Below are 12,794 nucleotides of genomic sequence, written 5' to 3'. Positions count from 1 at the left end.
TATACGATTAAAGCCAGTTGACACCCAGCTTTAAACAAAAAGTTTAATTTAACATATATTTGAATATCCCTATAGAACCGCCACTGAACTTAACTCGTGTTTATCGCATTTACGAGGTAAACTTTATCCTTATCATTTAAGGCGCCAGTTTGTTATCAGTAGCGTCTTAGATATTTTATCAATTTGTTGCTTAGTTATTGGAATTTTCATTGTTGTGGTTCAAGTTCAAGATTCCGCCCTCCGGGTTATTGACCGCTTTTGGATCATGCGCGAGGGGAATCGAAGTTCACATTTGCCGAAATTTCAATTGCAAATCCACTTAAATTGCCCAATTTTGAAACCCGTTCCATTCTAAAATCGGCGGAGACGGTAACACCACATTTGTTTCACCATTTATTATTTTCTTATCTAATGTTTCTGTTTGAACAACCCCCGGCTAAGCCCTTTTATTAGCCTTTTTAGGTCAATTTCATGAGGTTGTAAATTGAGTTTTGTTTTCTTTGTTTAGGTTCGTTTTTAAAACAATTATTCAGCTCGTGTATATCGATTGGGGGAGTCGTATAGGGTATTATGTGTGCATGAGCAACGCGATACGGATATTGATTGAAGATAACAGGTTGTGTTAGGGCGTCTCGGCCCCCGCTTCCGGGACACCTTCACTTTCTTCGAGCATCACACGAGAGCTATCAATTTGGGAATTCTCTTTAGGGATTCGGGAGAAAGAGTTTATCCATTGCCTCAGATTTTAATTACTTAAAAGGCTCTTAAGATTAATTTCGTACCCGTTATTAATTTTGCGCCTATTACATTTGTCGAGCGTATCACTTGATTGTCTTGAAGCAAATGAAAAAGAGTGAATAAGATGTTTGAAGTATTTCCGAACCAATTCGACTTAGGGTCCTTCAAGAAAAGAGCGTACCAATTCTTGAAAGGCCGGCAACGCACTTGCGAGCCTTCTGGCAATGTGAGTGTCCATGGGCGGCGGTATCGCTTCACATCAGGTGAGCCTCTTGCCCGTTTGCCTGCTATTACATTAAAAAAAAATATCTATTGTTAATTCATCTGGAATAATTTTATGAAGCTTAAGGTTTTCTTCTCTTATTTATCGGATGATAAGCGGAATTTACAAGCATTGCCAAACGAGTTCTCAAATTGGTTAACAAAGTTTCCTTGTTATTTTAGGTCACTTCAACCAGTATTGTTGTAAATTACTACTTGAACAGTTATCTTGATAGGCTGGGGACAGACATTTCCTAATTTTATGCATTGGATGCGAATTATCATAGGTTTTGAATTATTCAAAATATTGTATTTAGTGCGGTATATGGACTTAGTTATTCGATTTATAGAATAAATTTTTTTAAACATTTCTTGCTACGTAAGTTTTTGTGTGAAGTCATAGACTATTCATAAAACTTGTTATATCTACTTGCATAATGTCTATAAAAATGTATATTACGTACTATACGAAACGGTGGTAGGGCTAAATACAACGAACTTTTAAAAAAATATAATTTGCTTTCTTTGAGTACTAGGCGTAGATTGATAGATTGTCTCATTATAAGAAAAATATGCGTACATGAATTAACTTGTTCAAATCTTCTCGAACTCATAAGATTCAATATTCCTGCCAGATCTCTACGCTCGCACAGAACCTTTAACCTTCCGACTCCCTGACTCTACTGCTTCATTTAAGAATAGGTTAAAACAACTATTCGAGTAGTAAACCTTGTATCTTTCTTCTTATTTTGACTACTAGTATGTGTTTTGTTGTCGTTCTACCGATCTATAAACTTTGTATTGTCTACTTAAATATTTTGTTCTCTGTCATGTCACGTTTTGTTTTGCTTTATATCTTTTTTTTATCAGTGAAACTTTTTGTGGATATATCCAATGCTTTAATTCTTATGTTTATATTTCTTTTCTGACTTCTACTTTTAGAGATGTGTCTGTTTGTTTCCCAAATGAATAAATAAATATACTAGTACTTTCAGTAATAGTTATAACATATGTTTGTGTAATTAATGACAAATATATGTACGTAACCGTAATTAATTGTATGTAACCTTTTCAAACATATTACTGAGAAATTATTAATAAGCCCCTTTTGTCATGTGGTTTTATTACTGGGAATTTGTGGAACGTACACTTGCGTCCTGTAATGCGGGTAGATATCGAGAAACGCGTGTCGAACAAAGGCGATAGTTTTGTCAATACGCCCACGTGTCGAGTATAATAACGTCCGGTATTTCACTACATTTATACATCGCTTAATTGTTAATTTAGCAACAATTTATTTAACCTATTGTTGCCGGAATGTACATCTTATAAACAATAATCAGCCAAGCCAATGCATTAAACGTCTTAACACCGAGATTAATTTAAAAAAAAAACACTGGAGTCGCAAAATTGCGTGTGTAAAATATAACGACTAAACGACTGATTTAAAGAAGTATCCTAATTAAATGAATTGAGTACCTAACAGTTACTTATGTGGGTAAATCTAATAAGTTTTTACATACTGGGACCATACATAGGCGACTTTGTATTCTACCCTCACCTCATTACCCTCATTGGACGATCCAAACTATAGCTCTACTGACGTACATTATTTTTAGCTTGTTTATATCAGTGTTGTAACACTTCTCTGAATTTTTATTTAATTAAAATCTGATATTTCTTATGCTAATTACAGAGATTGTTCGAAAGTCAAATTCATTTGATAATTAACTTTCGCTTGTAAAATTTAATTCGTCTAATTGATTTCTATTATTAGAAAGTATGTCTTGAGTGATGTCCATTGCAATAGACTAATGGCTCACAAGTATTATCAAGGCAAATAATATGATTAATATTTTACCAATTGAAGATATAATTTAAGCCAATCTAACCCTCAAGTTGTACAGTCGTATCATTTAGAACAAAGGCTCAACGCCAGAGGGCTAGCGAGTGCTTCGCCGGTATTTTAAAAAATTGTAGTGTCTTCTTGAAGAATCCTGTCAACCAAATATTGTTTCTCCTTTGTATATTTAATGATGATGTGTCTGGTGCAGTCAGCCTTGACCATAAAAATTAAATGATCGATGCATCTGGGGTTTCGTGATGTTTTTCTTTTGTTTATAGGCAAAGAGTTAATAGGTCATCATCATATTTTTATTCAAACGAGCGAGTGTTTATTAAGCGCGAAAGAAATATTGCCGCAGCCGTGATTCAGTTATAAGCTGAAGTTTAATTAAGTAATCAGCTCACGCAACGATGTCCGGTATTTCATACAATCACATATGTCGAACATAGACATTCCTAACAAGGATGCGGTTAAAAATTTTACGTGATTTATCACTTCTATCGAGCTGAATGGAAATTCTTGTGTGCGGTCTTGGTGTTTTTGAGTCGTGTTTAGATTCGACTCTGAACAAAGCAAACGTTAAAGTTTCTGATAATTTAGCGAAAGGAATATGAACATTAAACTCATCTGCTTGATATTCTTGTTTCAATGTTAATTAGGTGTTTACTTTGTTAGAATTACTGATTATATAATGAAGGACTAAGCGTCCTCTAATATAAATTATAGTTGTCTTTTGTCTATGGTATCACTTTCAAATTGTGTATTGAGGACGTACGGTAATAAATACAGACAAAATCTATTATAACGACGTCGAAGGGACTGGGTACTCATATTTGGTCGTAAAAACCGATATTCGTAACAGCCGATGACGTTGTTATTCAGTACCTAATGCATAGAATTCAGCCGGAACCTTGGATTTTGGTCAATATAGATTATATTCTAAACGATGTCGTTGCAAACTGTTTTGACTGTATAATAATTGCTGTCAGCTGTCATTGTCATTACATGTCACAGAGCTTATACATTAAACAACGTCAAACTCAAATTAATTAAAAACCGTTAATGCTAGCAGTTTATTTGATTTCCCAATATTTCTAGATCGATAAATTAACGACTATTCAACGGTCGATTGATTGATATCATAATTATTATTATTATTAGAAGTTAGTCGGAGCAATGGCAGCAGACAGTAACGGTAGCGCTAAGACATACATATGTTCTTTGATTAACTGCAATGAGGAAATTTCAGTATAGTTATTGAATAACTATTGAAGCGAAACATTAAATCTGTGTTTTGAAATTGCTACGATGACATCGTACCCTGAAACGCGCTAAGTTCTTCCGGCCGCTAAGGATATATAGAACGTCTCGACTTTAGCTGGCCCCAGGCCTTCGGCCAGTCCCTTTAAGTCGGAGGAATGGAACACAATCCTTCCTCCACACTATTTACCATTATTTCTATGAAAATCAAATCGGGCGTTACAATTAGGATTAAAGTTATTCGAAAAGTAAAATTGAAATTGCAATGAAACTTGAGAGTTGCAATTGAAATTTTAGCTTTTTCGTTAATTGTTGTTGCTCAACTATTATTGCACTCGAAACACTTAGCTCGCACCCAGCCTTTTCAGAAAACGGTTCAGACTTAGTAGATAAGTTTTCATTTTAGTTATATGTATACGAATTAATAAAGCGTACAAAAATATAATAATTACAACCTATTGAATGTACAGCTTGTCATAGCTGAATATTTCTTTATTTTCGAAACGTCAATTGGAGATAATAATTTTTAAAATCTGTACTGTAGTTGAGTTTATTCCTTACAAACACAAATACAAGTAATTTCTCTTTATAATATATAGTAAGTAATTATGTAATCAGAACTAATATAAACACAAATATATATTTTTACAATATTCTTAACCTACATATTAATATTAATAACAACTAAAAATTGATAAATAGAAAACTAAAACAGATTGGTACCTGTGAGTTAAAGAAATGAAAGTTACATTATCAATGGGTTTTTATATACCAAATATAAATGAAAATAATACTTAAATATCTTGTATATTGTGTATAATAAAGTTTTTCTTAAATATAGGTTTGGTAACAAAAAACAAATGTTATAATAATACAGAACGCATTTAAAAGTTTAAAAGTGTGTGTTAGTGATTAACAATTCTCTTAATAAGTAGAATACGCAGACCGATTTCGTTTACATAACTAACATTAATTCATGTTAATTACATTATATATAAAGTTGGACAGGCATATTTAGGTGTCATACTTTGATCTTAGTATAGTGTAGTAAACACAAGATCAGAGGGTTTGCTCCTTAATAGAGACTGTAAGTGATATTGGACACTTTCTTATGTTAAATATCCTTATTAGTAAATAAGGTGAGGCTTAAATTACTTAGTCTTATGTTAGGGTAGATCGTTATGTTAAATGATTTCACAGTATCAAATTTATTTAAAAAAAAACTTTGAACTCTTTGTATGCAATAGTGAAAGCCATTTTGCTCATTCTAGGTCTTAAGCCTTGTAAGTAGTTTGTTGTGTGTTTTCTGAATATTAACCTACGACATGATGTTTTTTTTAGCTGTACTATCGAGGGTTAATATAGCTATATACTTATATATGCTTGGACGACCTCATAGTTGAAAATCTATTATATATAGTACTCGTAGTTAAAATTATCTCCATGAAATAAAAATATTCCTCTGTGAAAAGGCAGCGGCCTAATTTCAAATCACTTACACAGAACTTAAACGAAACAAATCTTAAAGAATACAAAACAAAATTTGGAAAAACAACTCCATACACCACCATTTATCAGATGAGTCTCAAATATTGTTAAACATAAATCACTGTCGATCGTTTCCGATCACGTATCGTTCCTTATCTTCGTGGGAAGCATTTGTTGACATTGATAAGCTGATAAAGGTACTTCTAATTAGTAATAACGATTTTTACTTTAGGGTTCTATCTGCACATACTTTGCTTTTGTAGTAAATTTGTATGTTTTTGCGTACATAGTGTAGTTCCTTTATTGCATTTTTATTATTTGTTTCTAAGTATGTCTGGGGATTGCTTGATATTTAAATTAACTGATCGGGTATTACAATCTAGTGTTAATTAAAATAAATAAATACATTTGTTGGTTTACATTAACAACTAATTATATGTTAACACGTTTAGCTAATGATGTCGTGATAACTTATTTAAATAATATAGTGAGTGCTCCTCTTAGCGAGTCGTTGGGAAAGCTAGATTATTGGCTGGGGATTATAAAAAAATATATATTACATATGTGAAAAACAATAGTCCAGTTACCACAGCCACAGCGTTGTTAAGCTTCGAGGGAGTAAGCTCCCTATTTTATATACTTCTAGCTGACCCGGCAAACGTCGTTTTGGCATGTATATTATTTCCAGGAAACATTTCTTTAGTTCAATAAAAATAACCTATCTATTATAATAAAAAATAGGGGTTGATAGTAGATAGAAAAGTAGTAGGATAGTAAGGGTTGTATGTATTTTTGTATGTTGTATCATAAAAAATTAAAACAATAAATTTTATCCAAAAAATATAAATATTTTTTTTGGGGTGGAAACCCCTTATCACTTAGGAGTTTGAAATATAGATAGTAGCCGATTCTCAGAAAAAATAAATAAATAATATTATCAATAAATAAAAATATCATCGGGAGTATGGGAACTACACAAGAATTTTATATATATATAGAGATACTATACTGTATTCTTAAATCGTCTTAAATTCGTACCTCCCGGGAAAACCTCCACTAGGAACAGATCCTACACCTCGCTTGTTCGCAAAAGAACCTAGTGAAGAGGACTGTGGAAGATTTCCAATAAAGGAGCTAAGTTTAGCACATTTTAAAGAAATCGGTTTCAAGAATAATTTGTTCCAAATTATATTGAAATGAAAATGTGTTGCCATTCATATTTCGTTAAAATTAAAATAATGCGGATCGAATCAAAATTATACACAACAAGCCACGTAACACTACTTGTGTACACGTGACACTGATAAAATATTTGATACGATTTCAATTACTATATCTAAACTTTTAAAAATTCCAAAAATTAGGATTTACCTTGTATATAATTATCGTATCTTCAATTGTACTGATTAGTTTCAACAATATTCTACTGTATTTATAAACATTTTAAAATAAAATATATTTAGTTCATTGTTTTGAGAAAAAGACGCTTTACAACCAAGTTACCTTGAAATTCATATTTTTTTTTATAAAATAAGTTTGCCAGTTAAAAACATTTCTACTGAAAACGATAGAAATAAAAGTGAATACAAATTTATGGACTTCAAATACTTCTCCACTGAAAATGAAATCCTTATTTACCTTGGTAGTATAGTGTAATACATTTATTTATCTTGATTATTAGTCTGTGGACAATCCTGAAATCCTTGATAATAAGATTGTCTATTTAAATCATGACATATACTTTTGTACATGTTAGATCAAACTGCCTACATGAAATAGGTTAAAAACGATTATTGTACAGCTGAAAAAATGATATTATTGGCGGTTTATCGATACCTTCAGCGCTGATTTTTTTTGTTTTTATAGAAGCGGCTTGGCGCGGCGTAGCGGGCGGCCGCGCCATGGGCAACAAGTGCTGCAGCCGCCGTCACGATCCCGACAGACCTTTGGGTAAGTTATAACAATAAAGTAATTATTACTAGACAATCTAAAAATATGCTACAGAGCTCCAGTTAAAAATGAAGCAAAATATTGACGGAATGGTACCCTAAAAACAGAAAACGAATAAGAGACTGCAAAAGATAGGAGGACGAACTCAAACTAACAGGCTACAGGCTACAACTGGAGACGAGGAGAAGGTCTTTACTAAGAGGCACACTGAACTCCGAGTACTGTATATACCTGAGATATACGTGATCACAGGTTTTCGGAATGTAAAAGTCTATATTAATATTATAGTCTAACAATTACAAACTTGTTCAATGTGATAAAGCATTTCATCTAACTTTTAGATGAAGTTAGTGAAACGGGAACGTGATAAAATTTGGTGATTCTAAGCAGAAACTAACCTGTATACAAAGGAATTGGATGTAAGAAAAGTTATGCAATCGGTTTTCGTCTGTAATTCCTCGCTTATAAATAGAAAGGAAAATGAAGGAGATTTTAATTTGCACGACAAGGGATTGCCAGTAAACCGTAACTACTTATTCTAAGAGTTGTTAACCTGCGGGAGTTTAATCATAACATTGCAGACATTACACAAAACGAGCACCGCAAAGAGGATTACAGCCTGCCAAAACAGAGTAAACAAACCTTAACTCCCCCAGAGCCACAGAGGGACTGTAATCGCCTTCTTGCAAAACAATATTAACATTGAAGAACTAAACGAAAGTGAATTTTTACTAGTCGACACTGAGAATGTGTATAATAGTATTATTTACGCTATTAAAACAATTGGTCGAGTAGATTAGGCTTCACTGATTTGACATGGTCTTGACAAAGTACAATAACAAAAACACATCGTATGACGTCAGATAGCTCATGATGACTTCTGGGCGATCCGACGGGGAAGAACGGCATCGCTTTTACCCAGATTGCGAGGCAGTAGGTATCCTTAGTATAATAAATGACTATATTCAGTCGCAAATTGTTAAGCAGTTTTTGCGTACGCTTGTCAGCACAGACATGTACGCGTAAGCTGTTCATTTAATTTTTAATTTATCTTTATTGGTCTGGTGTTTAAGTTGTATTTACTAACTAAAATGGATCTGCTCAATGCTCGATACAAGATTTTTGATTAACTCTCCGATGTGTTAATTGTCTTACGTATCTTTCATCTATGACGGCATGTTGTAGTCGACTCAATTTAAATTTATTACTAAATCAACGAGTCAGATCATATAAACCCACTGACATAGGTCTTATTGCCTCTTGACCTATTTATAGAAACAGTTCTAGCATAAAATACCTATTGCATACAAAATAATGTTGCATGATTTTTGCATTTCTAGAAAAATCCATAAACCTTTTGTGACGAATATTCAATCATTTTAGTTATACACCGCGAATCAACGTCTTCAAACCAAGAACAATGCAAGATGTTTTCGCACGATATTTTACCCACTTATTTACGTATGTTCTGGTGAGGTCACTAATGATGCAAATGAAGGCTTGCAAGGTTTAAAGTTATATTTTTAAGTGGGCTCGTGGAAATATTAAAATTTATAAATAAGCCTGACCTCGAAATAGAACGAAGCGTTTCGTCTCAAACGAACCTTTAGACGTCCTAAAGAATTTCTACGCGTTTCATATTTATGTTCTGGAATTAGTGTTCTATATGTTAAATTAAAATGCAATTTTAAGTTAGGCTCAAATGGATAAATACAAAATGATTTTATTTATTTATTTACACTTCGTTACACTACAAAATACAAAATAAAAATTAACATAATTAAATCAAAAGGAGGGCAACTGGCGGCCTTATCGCTTACGAGCGATCTCTTCCAGGCAACCACTGTGAGTAAAGAAAAAAATAAATGTATTAAATAAGATAGGCAAGTAGTGCAAAATACATGTAATACACAGTTATTAAACAAAACTAAACAGGAATAAAATATTAAAGATACATTAAAGAGTAAAAAGACACATAAATCACGATAATTTAAGATAAGTCTCACGTCAGTTAGTAGTTAGTAAGAAAGTTCGGGATACGATGTGGACAGGTAATGTTTGTACAGAAGAAATTTAAAGGAAGATAAAGAAGGAGCTAAGCGAATAGGGACGGGAAGTGAATTCCATAGCCTAACTGCGGAGACCTTAAAGGAATCGCCAAGAAAGGATTTTGTTAAGTTTTAAGTATTATTGCTTGATAGATCTTTCTTACAGGAAATAATCATTGTTTAAATGGGGACATCCATGTTGTATCAGCAAACTGTCGTTTAATTTATCATTTACATTAGTGATAACAAGTTGAAGAGGGGCCAAAGCCCTATTAAACTCCGGTCAAGTGTAAGTAGCGTACACAATATCGGTCCCATCTCACAAATAATCTTCTGAATACGAGTGTTCCAGTTTCTTGGCGACATTTCTGGTTCATTGCTGTCTTTGTTAGCGTTCAATGGCAAAGGGATTCTAGTTGAAAAGCAATCGCTTTAAGTGGCGTATCTGATTGAATTTCTGCAATAATTAAAATGGTATTACTACCGTTTTAGAATTTCTCCAACCTATATTAATTTTGGCACATTAACAAGACAAATAATAGGTAATATAACACACAAATTAGAATAATCAAACGGCAAAGTGTTAGAAATATATTAAAATTGATAATGCGTAAACACACTATAAAATGTTCTCGGAGGGATCTAACTTAGAAATCTATAGGACAAGGGCGGGTAACAGATAGACGTTTCACCGTGCCCCGTCCAAGAACTGTCACTTGCGCCACTTAACTATGTAATTTTTTTTTTAATTTTATTAAAGTATTCCTACAGCTACTCATTAAACAATATTCAAACAATTACATTATACACAAAAGCCAAACGGAATACACATTTAAACATAAATCACAGTTTTACCTTATACAAAAAATATAACAGTACAAATTCATACTAAATTCTAGATTCTAAGTTCTAAGATTCATTGATCATTATAATAAATTATTATAATATATTACAATTTTTATATTGTTATTTATAATAGGATAAATTAAAAATATTTTTTAAAACGTTTTTCCATTTAGAACATTGGTCCCTGGTCAAATGGTATGGCTACACTGAATACAGTCAGCTGTTGTGAAGTCCTATAAATTAACGTGTATATCTATATTAATTCTATTTTAAAAAATAATATAGATTTAAGATAAAGATATCTGGTAATAAAACTTTATAAATTGTAGTACTTAGTAGGTAAAGAATGGCTTTGCTGTAGAAAATACATTTGTATCCCTTTAAATATATACATTTTTATGGAAGTAAAGATAAGATTCCTAGTCGAGGCTCAGCGCGAACTAAAGTGTATGTCAAAATTCTATTCGTCTTTGACATTTGAGTCACTTAGCCATAAGTCTCGCCTGTATGTTAGACTAAGACTTCGACTAGATTCAGGTTTTTAGATTTCACTCATACATTTTACTTATAATGTTAACAACATGCTAACAATTATAAAACTTTCTGCACTTGTTGCGTAGTAAACTTGAAATCAGGAAGTGATGCAGCACTTTCTACGTGGTTTAAATATAATTTAATACGACCGTTTTGTCCGTCATCTAGTCTTCTATTTTTCGAGTGAAAGTGAACTTTTTAATCCACTTGAGTAAGTAGACTAGATATGTATACGAGTTTTTTACATCATTTGTGTTAAACACAACAGCTTTATATAATACGAAAATCTGATTGTAATATATATAATTATAGCTAGAATTAAGTTCGGTGGCGGTTGTTGTGTGGAGATGTTTATAAATTAACAAAAATATATGTTAATAAAACTCTTTGTTTGAAGCTGGGTAACAACTGACTTTAATGGTTTAAGTTATGAGCTTATAACTAACACAAATTTAGGGGTAGCGGGGTTGCAACGCTAACAGAAACAAACTTGGCTTCTCTATTGGTTCATAAATCTTAATGGCACTTATGTTATTGGACATTATCGGAAACGAGACTGAATTATAATTTATAAGTGTAGTAAAAACTAAACGGTTCATATTGGCTTCAAGTGTGATCATTGTGTACGCTTCTAATTTTTTACTAATATATATATGTAACTTAAGTAATGTTGGGTTACATAATTCTAATAGTGATTTATTTTACAGACTTGAGTAACGTGCGGAATTGTAAATAAATTATTTATTTGTGTCGGAAAATAAACAAACTATGATAAAGTTTATAATGTTTATATCATATATATTAGATTTGTTTCATATATGAATTGCTGTTCGTTTTGCTCGCTAAAACTCGAGAAGAGCTGGAGCGATTTGGCTAAATATAATCTTGAAATATTTATAACGACAACTGTTTCTAGTTTAAGAATATTTGATATCGTTTGCCTAGAAATATAAATATATATATATTATTAGAAGCCTTCCGATGTTTTGTTAAAAAAATATATTAAGTTTGACACAATCATGTACGTCATTTAGTGTCGAATAAAACAATTTAAATATGAAATAGAATATTGATCTCATATTTTCATAACTACCTATAGCGTATTTGATCAAAGGTACCTTTATGAAATTTCAATTGTGCTGTAGACATTTTACTTACGAACATGATTGTACGTTTCAGTATATCCAGCTTACAAAAAGAACGAAGCAGGATTCACGGCGTGTCCATCACTGGAGACACGTTATACCGGCGAGCCGAACAATCGAGCAGTCTCAAGAAGACCTGCAGATATCGTCAGGACACGAAATCCAGGAGCATGTGAGTATAACTGTTTCACGAAGATTAGCTTTTTTGTTACGGTGAAGCATTGAGAAATGGGCTTGTGTTGGAAAATATCATTCGTCATCTGTTAATCTGGATCATCGAGTTTTTATACTCTTCATTGAAGGACTTCATCGGTAGTGGGATCACGCAAAGGCTGTTGATATTGTTGCTAATAATAATTGTACAGTAGTGTTAGAATCTTATATCGTGCACAGCAGGGTTTTTGACGTTATACATGTAAGAAATGTAGTTATTGCTGACGGATTAAAAATGTAAACCAACCGGTAATGAAATGGCAACTGTAGAAACATCTTGATATTGTTATGCGAAAACTATTTACGCAAATGCAGTTAACCTACTTTAAGGATTTATCTGCATTCTGCAATATATTGGATACGCTAATAAACTCGCTTATTACCGGCCTATTTTACCTTCCTTTGATGTAAAATTATTCAAACAAATATATGTAGCTCTCACAATCATTTATTTATTAATTACAA

At 32.4% G+C, this 12,794-nt stretch overlaps 1 protein-coding gene across 3 annotated transcripts in view; it reads left to right on the top strand.

Moving 5' to 3' along the window:
- LOC123710146 (tyrosine-protein kinase Src64B) overlaps window positions 1-12,794 on the top strand; it is a 68,568-nt gene that overhangs the window by 47,245 nt on the left and 8,529 nt on the right. For all 3 annotated transcript variants that reach the window (XM_045661876.1, XM_045661875.1, XM_045661874.1), the window contains exons 2-3: window positions 7,460-7,543; window positions 12,151-12,288. In XM_045661876.1, the coding sequence (XP_045517832.1) occupies window positions 7,495-7,543; window positions 12,151-12,288 (187 nt within the window). In that variant the 5' untranslated portion in view covers window positions 7,460-7,494. The remainder of the gene's footprint in view (window positions 1-7,459; window positions 7,544-12,150; window positions 12,289-12,794) is intronic.

Source organism: Pieris brassicae, chromosome 5 (genome assembly GCF_905147105.1).
Source record: "Pieris brassicae chromosome 5, ilPieBrab1.1, whole genome shotgun sequence".
NCBI lineage: Eukaryota > Metazoa > Arthropoda > Insecta > Lepidoptera > Pieridae > Pieris > Pieris brassicae.
This window is presented reverse-complemented; position numbering and strand designations above follow the sequence as displayed.